A 21,500-nucleotide genomic window follows, 5' to 3' on the forward strand; every position below is an offset into this window, starting at 1 on the left:
GACTGGGAGCCACACTTTTGTTTCTCTCACACTGTTCAACAACATGATAACTGCTCACACAAGTGAAGGTCAAACAGTGATTTTGTTACAAAACTCAGACATAGGTTACGAAATATGTCGTCACATAGATCTAACCTACCCTATCCACTGTACTATTTCTGCAGTTACATTGCCAGCTGCATACCAGAATATGACATTATGGTCAAAAAGTGAGAATGATATAGGATTTATTGACTGCATACCTTATCACGTACAGCTAAAAAAAAACAAAAAGCGAGTATATGTCAGGCAATGTCCCCTTTCCACGGAAAAAGCCGCAGCTCTAGATGTCATCATAGGAGATTTATTGACTACAGGAGTAATAAAGCCCACACTCCTGTCAATCCTGTGCCAAAGCCTAACAAACCTGGCGTATGGCGTTTCATACAAGACTTAAGGCAAATTAATGCAGTCAACATTCCTCTGCCACCTCTCGTTTCAGATGTTCACAGCATATTGACATGCATTGCATACACATTTTACCGTGGTGGATTTATGCTCCGCTCCTTTTTCTCAGTACCTGTGACACACAGCCGTTATTTGCATTCACACATAGAAATAAGCAGTACACTTGGACTCGTTTGCCCCAAGGCATGATAGACAGCTCTGCTGCTTTCTCAATGGTGCTTCACTCCTCCAGGGCTGAATCCCTGATCCACATGTGGATGACCTCCTCCTCTGTGCTGAAAGTGAAAAACTGTGTCAAACTGCTACACACATGCTTCTCCAGCACCTCCAAAAGACTGGCCACAAAGCATATGCAAAGAAAATGCAGTACTGTCAGACTTCTGTTCAATATTTGGGATTCACACTGTCTCACGGAAAACGTTCCATGACTGCAGACAGGGTCAAAGCTGTGACCTCTGTCCCTCGTCCCACTACACAGGAGGAAATGTCGTCCTTCTTAGGCATGGTGAACTATTGCAGACAGTGGATACCAGACTGTTCTTTTCATGACCACATTCTGCGTGACTGTTGTAAAAAAGACAAGCCTCCTCGAATACTGTGGTCCACAGAAATGACTGCCTCTTTCAATGCATTACAGGGAGTGCTGACCTCCGCCACTCAAAGGTGCTGCCTGAATTGTTCAGGAATGCCGGCCTGCCTGAGGGCAGTAGCAGCTTGCTCTATCATGATAAGGGACTGCGAGAAGCTCACACTCTCACATGACACTATTCTACACACCAATCACCAGGTCATGACCATTCTAGCAAACATAACTACACAACATATGCAAATCTCACTATAAAAGCGAGCAGCACACCTGATTCGCCATGACATTTATTGATACTATTCTGTGTTCTTCTGACCGACAGGATGGCTCAGACAGGCTTGATGTTCATGACTGCATGACACGTATACAGGAATCCACAGCACCATGTCCAGATTTAGAGCAAACACCTATCTCAGACTCAGCCACGGTTTATGTGGACGGGTCCTGTTCAAGGCCGAATGACAACTCATTTCTTTGTGGCTATTCAGTGGTAACAGTGCCTGACATCATACTAGAGGCTCACTCATTACCATTTCACTCAGCACAAAAAGCAGAGCTCATGGCTTTAATACGCGCCTGTGAGCTACATTTGGATAAGCATGTGACGATTTACACAGACAGCCGCTATGCATTTGGCGTTGTGCATGACTTTGGCACATTGTGGAGACAGAGAGGATTTAGATCTGCTGATGGAAAATAAATTGCTAAATTGTGATTTTGTTCAAAGACTTTTTCAGGCTATACAGCTGCCATCGGCCGTTGCAGTTGTAAAAACGAAAGGACACAGTACAGCTGACACAGACGAAGCAACAGGTAATGCCTTAGCAGACGTGACAGCCAAGGCTGCAGCTGCATCACAGCTCCCACCGCCACAGGAAGTATTGTCTGTGCCCCTACAGCTGCCACTTGTTACACTCCCAGACTATTTAGACACAAATGTTGATTTAAAATTCATACAAGAGCAAGCCTCTGCATAGAATAATGACTGTACCTTAGATGACAGAGATGGCTTATACAAAATCTTAAGGGTTTGATTGCCCTCCCATATTCCCTGATGCCAGTCCTTGCCCGACATTTTCACTGTGTGAGTCATGTCGGACAAAGAGGGGTAATAGGGGCAATAAAATCAAGATTTGTAATTGAGAAAACATTGCATGCAGTAAAAAGCATATTAGCAACCTGTCTAACATGTGCGCGAACTAATGTAGGTAGCTCAAAAGCAAAACATCAGCATTTACCACAACCAGATTTTCCATTTCATACATTACAAATTGATTTTACACATATGCCAGCACAAGGAAGTATCAAGTACTTACTGGTAATAGTGGATCAATTTAGTAAATGAGTAGAAGCTTATCCAACCTCAAAAGAAACTGCAGAAGTAGTCTGTCAAAAGTTGAGCAATGAAATAATACCCAGATTCGGAATACCTCACCAGATTAACAGTGATAGAGGATCTTCATTCACATTAGAAGTAATTCAAAAGTGTGCTAAAACTTTAATGACCTGTGTCAAATTACTTACTCAAGTCCTGTGTGAGATTAGAATGACTCAATCTGAAGTAACCAAATTATTTCCATTTGAAATAAGACTATTTCCAAGACCATGGTCAGCTTCCAGAGGGGCACCGCTAGTAGAAGGTGATCTATATTGCATTGTCCACTGATGTTCACAACCTGGTAGAAAAACTGAATAATAACTATCAGAAAGTTTGTCTCTCTCAGCTTTTCCCCTCCACAGTTCCACCAGTGGAGACAAGGAGACGCATGTTGGAGAAGCCACTAAAACCAAGGACACTCTGGGAGGCCGCGTTTTCCAGCCCCCAGGCTTTACTGGCAGTGACGAAGAACCAGCATCCTCACAGACGGACAACCTCAGTGGATTCATGCCAGCAGGGTTAAGACCAGCCCAATCGGACCATCTCAGGCGTCGGATCAAGCAGACGACATCTCCGGCGAGCCAGCGCCCGGAACTAGAGCAAATAAACACACGGGTAGACGACATCTCAGGCGAGCCAGCGCCAGGATCCAATTTACACACACACACAATCACTGATTAAGACACAACGTCTGAAAGAACAACAACAAGGTACTCAAACATCCAGCAGGAACAGAAAGCCAAAAGTACCACATGATGTCTAACCTGATAAAGCCAGACTCATTTCATCCTGATAATGGAGAAAATGAAATGCCCATTGTCATCATACGACGCTTATTCAATGTCTCTCGAACCTGGGACCAGGCCAGGAGACAACTGAAGAACTGTTTTTCTTATATACTTTCTTATATATTTAGGTTATTTATCATATCTATCGCATTAACCTTAGGATTTCTCTTTGCTATTTTGTATTGTAAAGTGCAACCATGTTCACATTTCTGCAAGCCACATTTTCAATGATAACCCATATAGCTACCAGTACAGCTACTTCAATGTATTTGCAATTGGCACAAATTGACCCAGATTATGTGTCAGATGTTATCAATGATGTTCCTGATGTGTATATTGAACATTAGGTTGTGAACTATTACATTTTATGATTTGCTTTTTATATTATGTTATTACATTTGTGATTTTTCCTTTCTATTTGAGTTATTATTTTTTAAAAAATAATAAAAGAGGGGAACTGTTATGATATTTTGATACCACGGTAAGCATTTACAGGATATTGTTTTATACAGGAAAACTGTTACTCAATAAGGCCGATCTACTAGTTGTTTTTCTCTTTCTCTGTGACCCAAGAATTAATGTGAGACTCACAAGCTGGTACCTCAAGGTCGAAAACACCACAGAGATGAGACCACTTCCTTACTCCCATCCTCCCTTTTCTTTATCTCCTGGAAAAGGCTCGTTAAAGGCTAGGTGGTTCGTTTCAGAATTCACTGATGAAAGAACTCTGTATTCTATGTCTAGGAGTGTATTTTGCTGGGATGATCATAAATTGTAGCTGAACTGATAAACTACACACAGGATACTTCTTTGCTCACAAGGCAGGAAGACGTTTCCTTATTTGGTCTGTACCGGTTTGAACTGGGAAAGCTGACACACGAACCTTTTTTTCATCTATATAAACTGCTGTGTATCAAATAAACCTTTGAGTCGATTGGGAGGGCAACCTAAAGCAGTCTCTGTTTTCTTGTTCTCCCAAGCTGCTCCCGAGCTCGTACTAACACGCTGAATGGCATACCTGAGTGTTACTTTGAATAATTAGGAGTCTTATAAGGAAAGGACAAACTCTGCTTATCGCTCACGCCACGGAGGAAACCCGGGAAGGCAATTTCCTTCAGTCTCCATGGCTATAAGCCAGGGCAGCTTCTGGGATGATGGTTCTGGCTCCTATTTGTTTTTACTTACAGGGCAATGACGTGAGTTTCGTTTCATTTTCTTACCCCACCCCCAACCAGTCGAGGCAGACGGTCGCCCCTCCCTGGTTCTGCCGAAAATGGAGTTCTTCCTTCCCACTGTTGCCAAGTGCTTCGCCATAGGGGATCATTTGATTGTCGGGGCTTTCTCTGTATTATTGCACAACCTTTATCTTACCATATATTGCAAGTTTATATGTTGTGAATTGGCTTAATGTAAATCAAATTGAACTGCATTCAATTAAAACTAAATATTATAACTTGTAATCAAATCTATTCAAATGTAAAGTCATCTCACTCAATTTGGACAACTAGCACTGAAAAATACACTGCCATCCTCTGTTTCCCAATTAGCAGACCAGAGGTTGCTGTTTTATTCATGACTCAATACTTGAATGGTTTTATCCTGTTTATAAATAAACAAAAATGACATTGCTTCATTGTATGATTAATTCTTTGTCTGTGTCAGTCCTTAATACACAAACATGTATACAATAATTCTAGTTGCCATAGTCTCCGGAGATCCTATGCTCCGTTATCTCATACTTTTCTTCACTGTTTACCTCATTCTGCCCAATAAAATGTACAATTTTTTGTAAACAATGACTTGCTTTATGGCATTAAAAAAAACAAAAAAAAACAACTTATATGAGGACGTACTTTAAAAGAAAAAAAATGACATAATGAAGTAACAACTTCCTGGGCATTATCACCACTTTGCATTATACAAACACAGGGCTATTTATCATCTAACTAACTTTTGGGTATGTGGGATAAAAGGATAGGAGCTTCAAATGTTGTTATCATTCTAGAGTCTTTACCTTACAGTGTTCAGCAACTGCTGTGATTTGGTGCTACATACATAAACTTGAAGTGAATTAATCCACCTGTTCACAGGAGATCACAGGAAGATGACACCAAACATCAGAAGATCTTATTGTGCGCCACAGTAAAAGGGTGGTTTCTTGGGACTAAAGCACATAAACTACAGCAGAAGCTCACATAAAGCAGGAAATAAGCAGGCGCCACTTCATCTGCTAATGCACGTTTTGCACTTTTATTGTTGCCTCATTCACTAACAGTTCAATGGTGCAAGATTACCATACACAGAATTAGGATATCTGCATGACACATCTATGCTATACAGCGAATGGATTATAATTATTACAAATACAGTAAACATATTTACATTTTAGTTCAAGCTCCATACAACACAGATATTTACAAAGTAAGTATGAAAATGAAACCGGTCTGACAAATAATGTACAGCGTTAATGATGTTTTTGTTTTGTTTTTTCCTTTTCTTTTGGTGAACAAATCTGAAAGGGAGCGGGGTTAACTGATATTAATTGTCAGAGGGGGAAGGTGGGAAATATCATGGCTAGTTTTGTTTGAAAGGCATCAACGGAAAAACAAACACACACACACAGAAAAAAGTGATGAGGTGAAGAAAGACACAATAAGTGTGCTGTCGTTTTAGATGTCACAAGCTACTTTGTATAGTCCTATATCCCTGATATTAGAAAAAATAAAAATGAGTTAAAATACACCTTTATTTTGATAGAGTTCAGATGGATGCCTAGTATGACTAATGAGTAGATATCCTCAAAAAAACCCCCAAAAAACCCAACAGACTTCTAATTCACTCAAACCGCTTTCTAATAAACAGGAAGCACTAATGTAACTCACCTCCTCAGTCGAGGTGCAGGGGTTACATTTTAGGTCTCCTTTTCCTTTCCCCCTCTCTCTTACATTCAAACCCTCTCCCAGTTCACACTAGAACAGGCCGCCACACCATCATTTGGTTTAATATGAGTGGAACAACTAAACCGCACAGACTTTATTTGATCAGTTAGTTGAACCTTTTATTAATATGTGCAAAGAGCTGCAAACTAATATATATACATTGCAAACAATAAATACACAATCCAAAATAAAAACACCTCTGCAAATGAAGTGAAAACGTTTGCTCTGGCAGCGCTTCGCATCAACATGTATATGAGGTACATTGCACTTTCGAGACTTGATCTGTGCATAGGTGCATCTTTGATGTGCAGCTCAGAGATCCACAATCCAGCACGTTTCTGTTTCTCTGACCGTCAGGCTGGCTGACCCGAGGTCACGTCAGCGCTTCATTTTTTTATCTATATGTAACAGACAGTTGGTTCCTCTCCTTCCACGCATTTCATACGACACAGCAGGCAGACTGCTGGTTGGTTGACCAGAGTTTTTTTATGCCTGTCTGCATTAACACATCTCGAGAGGCGTAGGTGCCAAAAAGTGAATCCGGAGCCGAATGTAGCAGCTGCAGCACGGCACACAGAGCAAATATTTTCATAGGGTAGTATCAGAAATAAGACCTTTGAATATGTAGTCCCTTTAACTTCTTTCCTTCTATTAAACCCTTTGAGAAACAGCTATCCAGTGTACTCCTGATATGTGCTCTTATCATTTGTTCCTGATGATCAAATACAATCCTGGACTCAACATATGTGGCTGTGTCTCTGTCCTTGCTATAGATATGTGTTAATGTGCAAAATAAGGTTAAAAGAAATTAAGAAATAAATGCCCTCCGTTACATTTCATAAAAACCTTCATTGTGGAATGATTAAAAGCGTAAGAAAAAAAAATAACAATGTTAAAATAAAATAAAAATATGAACACAATGAGAGTTAGATGAGGTTTTGATTCAAGAATAAGAATAGAAAAATGAACACATGGTTCCCTGTGGTGCTGCTGAACACGAGTACTTCACTTCAGAGATTTCAGCCGACGCTGGTGTGACAGCGAGGGGAGTCATGGGACTACATCGTAATCTGTCCTGCGGGCCATTTAAAAGCAGCTTTGCTGGCTAACCACTGGCGTCAAAGCAAAAAAACTAAAGAAACATTGCACCTTCATTCTTTTTCCTTACCTCGTCCTAAACTTTCCACCGTGTTTTCTTTGCATCTTTATAACAAGAGTGTAAAGTTAATAGCAGTAAATGTCAAGGCTTTCTGATTCTCAGTGAGATAGAGCGAGCTAGAGGAGCAGAGAGGAATGTGTTAAATGAGGGTTAACTACCACACTGATCCCAGAACAGACCGCATGTACAAATCAAGTTCTCCCTCTAGTTCGTTTTCATCCTCCTAGTCCTCCTCCTCTCCTTGTAACCCTGTTTTTATTCCTTGGGATGAAAAAGCAAAAAGGGGCCCGAATCTACTCCTGCAGGAACAATCGGTCATTGTTTTTTTTGTTTTTTTTTTTAAACTGCTGAGTTATGAAGCGATCCTCGCTTGTTTGTCTCTAGTTAGTCTGCAGTTTTTATGTTAACACAAATGCATGAGTATTTTACTGACTCACTAACTGACACTGGCACTATTGAGGGTTTAGAGGCGGCGTATGTACACAGATTGAGGAGGATCTAAGTATGACGTGGATGACAGAGGAAATTGGGCGTGGCCCTCCTGTCAAATTTCATTCCCACTTTGAGTTTTTGTTTCAGAGACGGTTCAGCCTGATGCAAATCTCACTGCGAGAAGAAAAATACCCTATAAATCTATTAGCAGCTATAGTTTAGGTAGCAGAGCGTAAACTAACACGTCACTTGGAGAGATCTGTAGATTTTTCCTTCATGGTTTCAAATGTAAGCTGGCTGATTTGGTTAATTTTTGTTTTTTGTTTTAAACTGAGCAAACCTGGTCTTCTCCTGAGGACTGCTGCAGGTATCATGCAAGCATTTTAATTTAGTAAAAAACCAACAACAAAAAAACCCCAAAATAGAATGAAACTCATTTCCGGAGACAAATAACACTGATAGAGACATTTTTTTGTACAGATGATTGGCAAACGGAAAGTTTCTAAAGAGTCGTGCACACACAAGTAGACTACTACAACATGCTACTTAGTTAGGGGAGTTTGGGAATGACAACGAAGCGGAACAAAATTAGACCCAAACATTGTCATCGAAACAAAAACACAAAAAGCTGAGGGGAGGGAATAGAGAGGAGGAAAGCTAAGTTGGCAGCGGGGTTGCTGGAGGGAGGCGGGGAGGCAAAAGTTCTGTGGAACTTAAACGTTTTAGTCGCATGAAAAGAGACTTAAGCCACAAGTCTACTTACAAGAGAAAACCGTCAAGAATCACAATGATTAATAAGTTTTAACACTTGGTATTTTCAAAGGCTTTTCAGAAAGGATGGAAGCGGTGGTTTTCCCGCTCCGCCCGCTCAGTTCTTCGTCAGGCCGCTGCGCCGCCTCGCCAGCTTAGATCTGCGGGGAGAGTTTTCCGTTGTGAGGAGGAGGAAATGTTTTTGAAGGGTGCAGAAGCTGCACGTTTGACTGTGGTGTGAGAGGAGTGTGTGTGTCTGTGTGTGTGTACCTTATCGTTCCTGCTAGCAGAGGATTAAAAGCGTACAGCCAGTCGTTCATGTCTTTCTCGTTGTTGGCCTGCAGGAGGATGCCTCGATGTTTTGTGCACACTGCAAATGTGTTGGGCGTCTGAAAAGAAGACATCACATTATACTCATGTTCATTCAAATGATAAATCCCAGTGAATTTGCCATTTCAGCAATCCACGTGTCCAAAACTGAACAACGTGCACCAAAATAATTTGAATAAATTCTCATTAAAGAAAAGCGTGTTACATCCAGCCTTACCTTAAGCATGGCCTGCTGGTCTTCGCTGTATTCCACCTGTGCTGTGGAGAGGTTGAGGACGCCTCGCTCCACGGGGTCCTTGTCGCTGTTGTAGATGAAGACGTAGGGCCGGCGAACAACCACAAAATGCTTCACCCATGAGTTAGAGCGAGGCTCCATGAAGCTTAGAAAACCCTTCTTGGACACAACAGATCTGAAAAGAAGAGATTTTATTCATTTATTTATTTTTTAAGAGAGCGCTTGTTTTCTGAGGAAGAAGCAGAGTTGGTTTGTTTTCCAGCTGAAATCATCCAGGCTCAGGAATCAATCCACATCATTTCTGCTTGAATTAGAGAACACGAGTATCGACTTACATTTGGTCTGTGAGACACATGTCATAGTGACAGTATTTGGGTTAACATGGCATTACTCACCCTGGTCGCATTTCTTCAATATCAGGCACCAAGTTGAGGAACTCGTTCTTTGCAGCCCGCGCAAGGTAGGAGGTCTCCAGAGTGGGAACCATCGGGAAGTTTTCATAGTCTGAGCAGGAGGGACTGGAGGCACGTGAGCTGTTCTCAGGGGTCCTTTAACACAAATCACACCAAGTTAGAATCAAATAGATAACCTGTCAATAACCGTTTGCAGATCGAGGTCAATGTTCCTAAAAATATGTTTACTTCTGGTCCATGGAGCCACAGCGGGAGTCCGACAGAGAGGGGCAGGTAGAGGAAGGGGTGAGGGTGGCACTGCTGAAGCTCGTCACGGATGGATCACGTCCGATAGGTGAGATGTCAGAAAGCTGAAGTGAAACAACAGCAGGATGAGGTAGACGTTAATATATCAACTCAATGATGTGACACAAAAAGGCAGTTTTTTTTACTTCTTATTTCTCACCTTGCAGTCACTGATGCTGTTCACCAGTTGGTTGTATTCACTATTGAAGGTGTGTGTCAGAAGGCGCAGGCACTACAACACAACAGGAACAAGACCGATCAGCTCCGAGCAGAGAAGGAAGAAGGCAGCAACAAGAACGCCCACTAAGCCCACGTTTTTCTCACCTTGGTGGCCAGCTCCTTCTCACGATCCACCAGGCTCTCGATGTCGGCGGAATCGTAGCCGCTGCTCTCGCTCGGCGTGATGGCGCTTTCAAAGGTGGTGCTGGAGATCTGAGAGGAGATGGAGGTGGACGTGGACAGGGTGCCGGAGCTCATGCTGGGGGACAGAGACTCGCTCAGGGACTTGGTGGTGGGAGCTGTTCCTACGGGAGCCGCCTCTCCCAGCTTCTCTCTCAGCGCCAGAAGGTGACGGGTCTTTTCCACCTGGATGAAAGATGGGGGCGAATGTGAGGTGGGGATAAGAGGGGAGGGTTAGTCATGTAAAGTGTGTACTCGAAGAAAAAACGTTTTAGAATAGCACTTTGGTCTTTGAGTTGAAAAGTCTTTTTTCCCTCTACGATATTAAACAGATTTATTTCTTTATGAATCTTTTAAGGCCCCACCTCCTGCAGCTGCTCCATCTTCTCTAGCTCCCACTGGTGCTCTAGGATGAGGCTATCTCCTCTGGGCCTCCAGCCGGCCAGGTTCTCCTCTCCACGCACGTAAGCCACTGATGTGTCTAGGACCTTCCTCCTCCTCCTCTGCATCCCTGCTCAGGACATGAGCCCTCATTAGGATGAAGCTCTCCACAGAATTATGATAAAACAGCTGCCGTTCTTTAAACATGTTTCATGTCCGCTCACCTGGGCTTCCAGTGTCAGACATCTTACACAAGCTCAGCTCGTAGATCCCAGTCACTCGGTTGCTATAATGAAGCAGAAGTTATGAACAAGGAAACTTTGTAACAGGGCAGATATCTTTGATTGTGAAACAGAGATGGCCACAGTACAGCAGCCCAGATTTACCAGTCAGGAGTTTTGGAGTATCCAGTGCCAAAGAGATTCTTGAGAGAACGGGGTGGGGAAATCTTGGCGTCTCGGGAGTAAAAGACCATGCAGATGTCTTTGGTGATAATGGCAGGCTGGATGCAATGGTCCAGCTGTAGAGAGGAGATAAAGGGTGTGTGTTAGACACGATGACATCAAGAGACTTAAAAACACGTACAAACAGGTGCAACACACTGGAGCAGCGGCTGACCTCCAGATACGCAGATAAGGTCATGTAGATCTTCTCTCCATAGGGAGTGACGCGGTTGAGCAGGAGGGAGTTGTGCAGGGAGCTGTCCCACACTGCCTCAAAGCGATAGAAAGTCCTGAAAAGACAGACAGAGGAAAAGTTAGCTTGACAGCATTATTTTTTATGAAGTCCTACTTGGTGCTAACACTACAGGGTCTCTGTGTACAGCAGTGTGTCATGTTGTTAAAAAAAACGTGAGCACAGTTCTGACATATCAGGAAGTGAACACAGTGACTGAAGCGGTGTTCACATTCATCCTTTAATCATGACAAAACGTGAGGAATCGCACTGAGGTGAGACCTTGACAACAGACAAATCAGGAGCCACAGAGTGTCAAGTGTCAGCCGACACCAATCGGGACAATGATAAGAAAGAAATTCATTTACAGACACGTGAAAAGCAGTCTAAGGTTCTAGATCTAGATTATTACACCACATCATTATTTATTTAAAACCATGCCAAAATGCACAAATGACTATAACCAAGTACATCCTGTAATTCAGCAGCTGATGGAACCAAATTTAACAGCAAAAAGTTGAGGTAATCATTTTTTATTAGTGTCTCACAGCAGTGTGGAGGTATTTCTGACCCACTTGTCTTTACAATATTGCTTCGGTTCATTGAAGTTTGCAGAAATGTATTAATGCACAGCTTTCTTAACGTCCCGCCACAGCACGTCAATCATATTGAAGTCTGGACTTTGAGCCACTGCAGCACCACTCTGTTGTAGCTTTGCTGCTGCGCTCTGGAGTCACTGACCCAACGATGATCTCATTTGACTCTAGAATACTTCATGGCTCACTCAGTGACCTGGACACTTTGCCCAAATAATCATCACCCGTGCAAAACCACTGGTACGAGGTGTTTGTGCTGATATGCTGTGTTTGGTTTTCACCAATCTTGAAGCTGTGCATTAGGGCTTAGGTTTTCAACTCTGCAAACTGAACCCATGCTGCCATGTTGTATTTAGAGAGAAAAGGGTTTCTCCTGGAAGCCTTTCCAAACATATTTGTTGAGCTTTTTTCTAATTGCACTGCCATGAACTCCAACATTAAGCATGCTAACTGTGGCCTGTAGAGCCTCAAATATCTGTGGTGAATTTTTTGGGACGTCCACTCCTGGGATGATTGGAAACAGTCTTTGATTTTTTTTTAAACTTGTGAATAATCTTCCTTGCTGTAAAATGATCTACTTCAAAGCCTTCCCAGATTCATGGGTAACAACAATTGCTTCTCTCCTCCTCAGTATGTCACCACTCTCCTGAATACGCCAGCAAACTGACAGTCGTGGTTACTGATGATCTAGTGCATTTAATTAGCACCTGGCTAATACTGACCCTGTTAAATAATTATGAAAGTAGGCTTGGATGTACTCACCACATCTGAATTTAGGCTCAGTGTTTGTTAAATAAATAATGACGTGGTATAATGTGTTATGTATTGTTGTTCATGTGAGGTTTACCTCATATTAAGACCTACTAAGGACCTGATTGTTTTTAAATTATGTCCTGATACATAAAACCTGAGAGCTCACATAACTGCATATGCTCAGAACATACAGCACAAGTGGATACAAATTACTGCCTTGCAGCAGCAATCTTAAGACCATCACTATGAGCTCTATACAAGGCTACACTGTTCCTGTTATTGACAGCAGGGGGCACTATCAGACACAGACTGAGAGCCAGATATGCTCTGCTGGTGCCTCATTGTTACTGAGGTAAGACTCTATAGTGAGAAACAGCTGAGGGGGAAAACATTGATCTGGAAACGTCTGAGTGTTACAGAGGATATACATAGCACCGTGGTTCAGTGTCACACAATCACAAACAAATACAGAAAAGTACTAAAAAACGGTGTTGCCTCCAAAGACTGCTTTTACCGGTTTGGAGCTTAGGAGGCTTAATATCAACAGGCATGAATGAAGACAGATCTTATGCAACACACAAGCACACACAAACTGTGGAGAGCTTATTTCTACGAGTCTATGGGACTAATGAGAAGCATAAAGGTCTTTCAGTGAAGGAGCCTTATGTTCTCTGGTCGCTGGTACCTATCAATATCCTTATCAATAGAAAGCCTGAGCACAATCATGAGTCCAGCCGCGGCAGGAGGAAGAAAGAGAGCGCACAGAAAAAAAAAAAAAAAAGAGAGAGAGAAGCACAAAGAGTCAGGCAACAGAGACAATGAAGCAAAGTAACAGCAGCGAAAATGGAAAAGGTCGTGCAATGACTCCAATGTGGCTTCAGAGAATATACAGACATGGACACATGCATAGATTTTAACTGATAAGGTTACTACAGTTACTACAGAGTGTCAACAAATGATTTTTTTACATGGCAGGAACTCAATCATGACAAAAGAACACAGTGTAACAATGTAACACATTGGCTTTTTTAAAGAAAAATAAATGTGTTTCATGATAATAACTGAAGAGAATACAAGCAAGAAGGCAACAAGAAAGCTTCAAAGATCTGTGAATGGAAACATTTTACACCTTCAAATGTTGTGACTAGTGTGTTCTCACTCAAACTGACTCAGTGTGGGAGTTTCACCTACCTGTTGTTGTTGTGGGATGACTTGATGTTCTTGGCAGAAATGATGTTAAGGGACAGGACAGCATCGGCTGCGCTATCATCCACTTCAGCCTTGTTCCTGATACGACCTGGTGAGGCAGATCCACACAACAGTTATAAGACCTTCTTGTGTTGGAATAGCTTTCAATAGAGAAGCTCAGCCAGCAGGCAGTTTGTCCACTAACAGCTGTTTTATCACAGCATCCAGTACCAACACAATCATCCACACTCAAGAGCCCTGTTGGCTTCAGAGTCAGCAGCTGAATGTCTAAAATATGAAATGTAATTATTTGGTCCATCAGCTACAGCTACAGCATGAACTGCTTAAAGTGAGAAGCAGCCTAAAGCCCGACAGATTCATCTTTCCAGACTGAAAATGTCTCAGACAGAACCGAGTGGTGTGTTTTCAGTGTGATCTCACAAAGTCAAATCCCTTTAATGATGCTCTGTCCTGTCTTTCTCTCTTGTTTTCTACAGAGAGGTATAGCACGACTAGACCCTAAAGGTAGGCTGCTCACCTACAACCAGCTCACGAACATCTTTCCAATGGAGCTCGCTGCCCTTCTCATGGATGAGTGTCACTGTGATCCTCCGCTGGATCCCCTGCAGCAAACATAACAGGAGCTCAAGATCACAGTGAGCACAGCTAGAGCAACATTACGCTTTAAAAGAAGATATTCAACTGTGTACAAAGGAAGCAGTTACCAATGTGTGAATAATAAGAAAAGAACATGTGGATCAATCCTGTACCTGGTGCAGCAGGTAGGTACCGTGGCAGGGCAGGCCTCCACTGTGATCCACGATGGCTGGGATGTACCTGTGCATGGAGGGAGGAAGGTGACACAACATCCCAATTTATAATATTCTTTGTGGAGATAATTTTTATTGTTTCTTTAAAGCTTGTGTGGGAATATAACACTCCAGGTGGATACTCACTCTCCAGTGGGCTCCAGCTCGCTGATCTCAAACCAGACCAGCAGGTCGTACTTGCTGACACAATGACCCAGGTTGGATTTGGTGATGGTGTTCAACTTGGTGGCTGGAACTGGCACACACAGACAGAAGCTCAATGTTATCAAGCGGGAATTTGTCTGAATTTCAGAGAAGATGAATAAAAATCAGGAGTATTTACTACATGCTTTGGGTGACTAAATGGAGGATGGATAGGTAATGTGAAAACACTGCTGACTCTTTATACTGAGCCAGTAATCACAGAGGATAGATACTGGAAGCATACTGAAATGTTAGGAGGAAGTAAACCACAGATTACAACACCAGTGGCAGCACCCTGCTGTCTCACACATCGGGATTATGGTCCTGTTGAAACACAGTTGCATTCGTCTATGCTCAATATGATCGAAAGGAATGTTATTACACTTGAAAACTGCTGTATTTACTCCTTATATGGTGTGAATGATATGTCATTGACCCTGAAGTTGTCTCCTCAGGACAGTTTCTAAGCAACAGGAGGACATCGTGACCGAACTAACCGCACCTGCAGCAAGGTGCAGCACTCATAACCACAGCAGAGCTTTACCGTGCTACCGCCTGCAGCCACAGAGCACTATAAGAGCACAGCACTACTCTAATCACTACAGCACCAGCATCAAATGTCTGGCTCATTAGCTACAACAGAGTCCACTGTACCAACCATGATGCTTGGGGACAATTAGCACAGGGTCACTGGCCACTGGGAGGAAGGGGAAGTGAGAGAGCTGTTCAGCCTCGTCCTCCAGACTGGCCAGAGCAGAGGACGCCAGGGAGTTGGCGTGCTCGGACAGCGTGTCCAACACTTTGCCGTTCACATAGCCGCTCACGAGGTAGCGGATCAACTCTATCTTACGGGTATGGTCTGGATGTGCAATATTGATGAACGGTGAGAGAGATTGAAGGGCAAAAGAAGAGGAAGGAGGACAGAGTTGGGTAAGAGGATTATATAAATTGTGAGGGAATGATTGAATAAGAGACAAAAAGAAAGAAATCCAAAGGAGGCGAGAAATGACAAGGAAAAAAAGTGGAAGGACACATGAGGCATGCTTATGTAAGAAAAAAATCAACATAAAATTATTGATGGCAAAGAACACATTGATGTGACATGGAAACACTCACCTGGTTTGGACAGAGGCATGGGAATAGGATAGTATTTCCTGGATGGTGTTGGAGGACTGTTGACATAATAAAAATACCTTTTATTTACATATGCATATAAAAATAGACAATGTGATCAGAACACAATTGTTTAATTGTTCTAACAAAATCTGCTGCATTAAATATGAATTATCACTGCATGACTGGATCTGCTGTTTGACCCCCACCAACCTGATCAGGTCCTGGCCATGGAGGTGCAGCGGGTGCTGCTGGTAGTGGCCGAACACTTCAAACACGACGGGCTTGCTCTTGATGTACTCAATAAAAGACTCTGTAACTTCGACAGAAATCTGCTCCAACAGATAAAAAAAAAAGAAAAAGGGTTTGACAAACTGAGTTGGAATAAAATCGTTGAAGCACAGTTAGTGTGTGTAGGTGCAGATGTGTGTGTGCACTCACATTCTGGACGTGGTAAAAGCCCAGAGGAGCTCCTTTGCCAGTGTTTTTCAGAGGCTCGGTGGAAAAAGCCTCATCGTGACGGTGCAAGAAACTGAGGGAAGAAACATAAATGAATGTCAGCGGGTTGCATTTCTTTTTACACGAGATAACGACAGACAGCTGAAAGTCACACTCCAGGATTTAGCTAGAATTTTGAATCCTCGTTCTGAGTATATATTTAGAGATAAAGCTGAAACGCTGAACTCAAATCAAACGACTTTTAAACCAAAACAGTTTGGTGTAAATTTACAGCAATAACACCATACTTTAGTTAAAAAGCTGATTTTACAGCACTGCATTTTCCACTTAACCCGTCTGCTTCAAACAAATATGAACTACTGTGCAAAAGTCTTCCCTTGTTTAGTTTTTTCCCCAATAAAATGGGAAACGGGTGCAGCAGTTTATTGAAACGTGCAAACATAGATGGAAATTTGGTATATAAGAAACAGAGTTTGTACAATTCTAATGTTCTTTAAAGTCAGTATTTGGCATGACCACCTTTATTCTTCGACACAGCCTGAACTCTTAGGCAAGCATTCTTGTCATTTCTTTAACTAGTTTTCCAGACTTCTTAAAGGACATTCAAAGCTCTTCGTTGGATGTTGCCTTTAGATGATCCCACACTGCGTCATTAAGGTTCTGGGCTCTGTTGAGGCCAAATCCATGACTGATAATGCTCCTTTGTGTGTTTTTGCGGTGGATCGAAATCTGATGGTACTTTTTTGCATTCTTAATTTAATTAGTGTTGACAAGATCTCCCACACCACTGCCTCAAAGTGCTTAAACATACATTTTAAAGTTGGTGTTTTTCTCATGTACCTCAAGTACAATGACTGGACTGAAAATGAGTGGAAAAAACTTTGAAAGACATTTAGAAACCCTTTAGAAGTGTAAAGGAAAGCCGACTCAACTACTGTATTCTCAGGATCGTGCACTCACTTGAATTGGCAGAAGATGTCAGCATACTCAGGCAGGATGCCGCTGGCCTGGAGCACAGTGACACGGAAGGTAAAGACGCTGCCCACCTCCAAGTGGCTTGCCAGATCATCCCCATGACTTAGTTTGGTTTCTCCAATGTTACCCAGCTTGAGGTCTGAAGAAAGCCAGAGTGAAAGGTTAGTAGGCTTGTTGGATGACTTGTTTAAAAAAAAAAAAAAACAGACCCTTGACTGCACTTGTGACTCTGCCGTCTCCATTTGACTTCTAAACAAGCACACATTCACGCATGTAATTTATAGAGAGGATTCTGGTGTTCACTCATCAAATAGCTTTCATACACGTTCCTTCACAGGACAAGAAAAACTGCCAAATTTCCATAACAAAACATTTTAAGTCCTCCTTTTTCATTAAACAGGACCATCTGCGCTTAACACTGGGGCTCATAGGTGGAAATTTACGAGTAAAGAGGTGAAAGTCTGGCAGCCTTACCCATGTCATTGATTCTGATGAGCTCCTCTGAGGGTGTGATGACCTCTGAACTCTGACCCTGACCCTCTACGATGCGCAGCTCTTCCAGGGACAACCCGGAGCGGGTTATGACCTTGGAGGGGAAGTCATTCTGATTGAAACAGAGGAAGACATTAGCATATAGCTGGAGGAGCGACACTGAATCTCCAAACCTAGCTATAGTGTGAGGCATTGGCCATTTAAGGCTAGCCATTTTATTTGACTTGAATACATAGGAATATAATAAAAAATAAGGAACAGCAATGACTTGATGTTTGAACCACAATAATACACACCATCACAGAAAAGGTGCTGCTCCGGGCTTACCTTTTTGAAGTATTCATCATCAAAGGAAATCTTGGCAGTTCCTGACTGCCTCACTCCTGACCCGTAGTCTGGAGCTTCCTCGTCAGCTACAAAGAGAAAAACCCTCCTCTAATCAGGATCTATCTCAGACACAGATGACTTAAACTGTCAACACGGATCAAAAGGAATACACTGAATCTAAGGAATCTTTTCTTTGCCACTGTATCAGTGACTTAAAAAAGCTCTTCAATATGCTGCCATGCTGCTACTGAACATTAAAGCAGTTAAATTTACCATTTAAATAGCCTAAAAATTGAAAACTTCCTATGGCCCAAATACAGGGGCGCTCATATTTAATAAAGAGCAATAAGCGTGCTTTTATCTCCCCCAGTAGGCTCACTCACTAAAGAATCTCATTAATTACTCACCAGCTATAGCCTGGACCCCCACGCGCAGGAAGCCACGCACCTCGCCCTTCTCCGTTACTACGGCAACACGGTGAACCAGAGGTACAGGGTACAGCAGGTTACTCAGGTACACAAAAGCTCTGAGAGTAAAAAGGAGGAGAGAGATATGAAAACCTGAGCGCGGTGCAGTCTGGAAACAGCTGCGGCATTTTTCAGATACAGAAAACGTCAACATCCGATTCACGGTGGCTTTCACTAAACTGCTGATATCTGTTGGATCCCAAAGGAGATCTGAGCAGTGTCACAGACTGTTTTCTGACGTCTCCACAAAACATATACAGACTGACAGCAAATTCAAACACCCTGCGCACAATCGCTTTGAGTGTTTAGCACATATTAATAATTACAATAACATACTGCAAAATATTAGTGACATTTATGTGAGGAGAAGCAAAAAAATAAAATTAAGGACCCAAGAAAAAAAAAACAAGGGGGGGAATATAAACTCAAACATGCTCCGGGGCGCTGAAATCTGCAGCAGCTCAAACCATCTGTTTTATTTTTAAACTGCGTGACAGGGTGGTGACGGATCGCCGGGGCTGCGGCGGTAAAGCCTGTAACAGGGTGGTTTATTGTGCTGCGTTATGGCTGTGTTAGTCTCTTACTCACGCACTCACTGTCAGTTTGTTTTGTGGGACTTGATTTGTTTTGCTGTACATCTGACGGCCTACTCTTTTTTTTAAACTGTCTGCTGTCCCAGTGCAGGGAGACTCGAGGCTAAGATGGAGGAAAGATATGAATCTGTAAATTCTCTGAAGTCACAGTGACGCAAGTTAGCCGAGCTTAGTTCAGCTCAGTCTGGCTGCACCGATCTGTCTTCTTCTGAGGCGGGAGAGTCGTTTTTTTTTTTTTTTTTTAAGTAGCCATTATGTTTACAGCACTGAGGCTGCGGCATGGGTGCAACGTGAGCTGCTGCAGCATTTCACAACAATGAATTAAAACAAATCCCAGTGAGCCTGATTGAGTGACAACTACCAACTACTGGTCAGTTAATATGAACTACAATCCATCACATGTACACTGTTATAGCAGACAAGGTTATAAGAACATAATGATGTAATCACAATGTAATAAATAAAAGATATAAAGAGGAAAAAAGATTTAGAGGATTAAAAAAACAACAACATAAGATGACAAATAGCCAATCAGCTTCCACACAGCAAATACATGTATTTCGAACACAGATGGCGGTTAATGCAGTCAGCACTGCGATGGTGGCGGGGAATGAGACATCACGCTGGGAGGATGGATAAAGATGGCGGCTTTTTTTGTGGGACTCTAAATTAAGTCTAAATTAAAAGTGTGACTAAGCATATTACATCGAAAAAGTGCCCAAATTATCTCGAACTGGAAGTCATTTGCGCACATGTGTTTACTCACATTTTAAGCTCCTGATCTTTAATAATAATGTTGGTGCATTTTGTCCCTTTACATCTATTCACTGCACTGCTGCTCGATGCGAAACTATCAACTATCCAAAATCTATTTCTGCATCGTCACAGGGCGTAATCCAGTACATCCTCAGTTTTTCCTATTTTCTTCACTGGTTTCTCTTTGCTCTGTATCTGCATACACGCAAATAAAAAATAAACCAAGCCAACATCAGCTCCAAACTCCTGCCCCAGCCTGTATGTGAACGCCACGGTCACCAACCTTCCCACCAGGATGAACCAGGGGGAGCGGTCGTAGAAGGGGTCCTGGCCATCGCTGAAGATGTCCGAGCCCTCCTCGGTGCCGGCGTCTGAGCTCGTGTCGTCCACGAACGCCTCATCGTCGATCAAGTCAGACATCTCGCTCTGGCGCTCGTCCGCCATCTCCGTGATCTCCGAGTCGGTGGTGGAGAAAGTAGGAGAGGGTGTGCGGTCAGCCAGGTGCTCATTGACGCAACCGTGGAAGATGGGGGAGCTGATGGGGGCGGTAGTTTGGGAAGAGTGGCGAGAACCAAGGATAGGTAAGAGTGGAGCAATAGAGTTAAAACAGCTCAGTGAGCACGGCATCGATGTGACACTTCACTTTCAGAAAGAAACATTTCCTTCCTCAAACAACATAAAACACATAGCTGGACACTTTCTCCAGTAGGTAATGTAAACGATTATCAGCTACACAGAATAATGTGAAGAGTTAATGCAAATAAATTTGTAGGATTCAATTCATAGGCAGCAGGTATTAAGCCAACAGTGTGACAGCGGTTTACAGAAACATGACTATTTTAAACCAAAATGAAACGTCACTTTAAAGGATTAACATACAAATCGTCTCACACACGCTGAATGAAAAGAGGATAGAATACAAAAATGCCTCAAATTTCCACATTATCCAAAATCCACAATGCTATTAACAAGTGTTTGTATGAATTACAGGCGGATATCAACATGGGAGTGACATGTGCGAACAGACACAGCAAAATGATACACAGGATTAAAAAAAAAAAAACTACAAAAAAACAACACAGGATTAAAATGTGACATCAAATAAAATAATAAATACAAAAAGGAAAGTTGATATGTGACATGAAATCATATGGGAAAATAAAATCAACAACAAAAAAATAAAAATGAAGGATTTCTGCGAGGAGCAAAACACCAACAGACATAAATCATAAAACACGAGGCCCAAATGTGTGAAAACGCTGGTGCATGTAACTTCAATGGCAGAGGATGAAAGTGAGAAGTGGAACACGAGTGAACGTGATGCACCGTACGCTTCTGTTGGTTCTGCGTTACATACCTCCCCACGAGTTTGAACCAGTGGAAACGGTCATAGAAGGGGTCGTTTCCTGTCAAAGTGCCCTCACAATCCTCCTGGTGCGTGGAGGCCATTTCTCCAGCGCGGTCGTACATCGCTCTCATCTGGTCTAGCCTCTGCCTGCAAATGACAAGCGAGTCATTTTAATGGAAGAGCGATGAGAAAGATAGAGGTCCTAAAAGTCAGAAGGCAGAGA

The 21,500-nt window shown here is 42.5% G+C and overlaps 1 protein-coding gene and 1 long non-coding RNA gene across 21 annotated transcripts in view; one reads left to right on the forward strand and one right to left on the reverse strand.

Moving 5' to 3' along the window:
- The first annotated feature begins 20 nt into the window (after positions 1 to 20).
- On the forward strand, positions 21 to 4,145 carry LOC145423093 (uncharacterized). Its single transcript, XR_013904203.1, has 2 exons — positions 21 to 2,673; positions 2,758 to 4,145. It is a non-coding gene; the product is annotated as an uncharacterized LOC145423093 (long non-coding RNA).
- A 1,282-nt stretch (positions 4,146 to 5,427) lies between these two features.
- Positions 5,428 to 21,500, reverse strand: part of LOC113013488 (kinesin-like protein KIF1B) — a 66,073-nt gene continuing 50,000 nt past the window's right edge. For 11 of the 20 annotated variants that reach the window (XM_080295228.1, XM_026154445.2, XM_080295230.1 and 8 more), the window contains 26 exons: positions 21,287 to 21,424; positions 20,213 to 20,464; positions 18,521 to 18,639; positions 18,114 to 18,199; positions 17,769 to 17,898; positions 17,280 to 17,433; positions 16,302 to 16,392; positions 16,074 to 16,192; positions 15,864 to 15,919; positions 15,406 to 15,606; positions 14,691 to 14,799; positions 14,505 to 14,571; positions 14,273 to 14,357; positions 13,738 to 13,843; positions 13,232 to 13,258; positions 11,141 to 11,255; positions 10,909 to 11,042; positions 10,747 to 10,808; positions 10,507 to 10,652; positions 10,067 to 10,327; positions 9,903 to 9,974; positions 9,686 to 9,807; positions 9,440 to 9,592; positions 9,027 to 9,219; positions 8,750 to 8,868; positions 5,428 to 8,640 (listed from right to left, as the gene is read on the reverse strand). In XM_080295228.1, the coding sequence (XP_080151354.1) occupies positions 8,598 to 8,640; positions 8,750 to 8,868; positions 9,027 to 9,219; positions 9,440 to 9,592; positions 9,686 to 9,807; positions 9,903 to 9,974; positions 10,067 to 10,327; positions 10,507 to 10,652; positions 10,747 to 10,808; positions 10,909 to 11,042; positions 11,141 to 11,255; positions 13,232 to 13,258; positions 13,738 to 13,843; positions 14,273 to 14,357; positions 14,505 to 14,571; positions 14,691 to 14,799; positions 15,406 to 15,606; positions 15,864 to 15,919; positions 16,074 to 16,192; positions 16,302 to 16,392; positions 17,280 to 17,433; positions 17,769 to 17,898; positions 18,114 to 18,199; positions 18,521 to 18,639; positions 20,213 to 20,464; positions 21,287 to 21,424 (3,160 nt within the window). In that variant the 3' untranslated portion in view covers positions 5,428 to 8,597. The remainder of the gene's footprint in view (positions 8,641 to 8,749; positions 8,869 to 9,026; positions 9,220 to 9,439; positions 9,593 to 9,685; positions 9,808 to 9,902; positions 9,975 to 10,066; positions 10,328 to 10,506; positions 10,653 to 10,746; positions 10,809 to 10,908; positions 11,043 to 11,140; positions 11,256 to 13,231; positions 13,259 to 13,737; positions 13,844 to 14,272; positions 14,358 to 14,504; positions 14,572 to 14,690; positions 14,800 to 15,405; positions 15,607 to 15,863; positions 15,920 to 16,073; positions 16,193 to 16,301; positions 16,393 to 17,279; positions 17,434 to 17,768; positions 17,899 to 18,113; positions 18,200 to 18,520; positions 18,640 to 20,212; positions 20,465 to 21,286; positions 21,425 to 21,500) is intronic. The other 9 variants (XM_080295236.1, XM_026154457.2, XM_026154458.2 and 6 more) reach the window with 4 other exon arrangements.

Source organism: Astatotilapia calliptera, chromosome 20, assembly GCF_964374335.1.
Source record: "Astatotilapia calliptera chromosome 20, fAstCal68.1, whole genome shotgun sequence".
NCBI lineage: Eukaryota > Metazoa > Chordata > Actinopteri > Cichliformes > Cichlidae > Astatotilapia > Astatotilapia calliptera.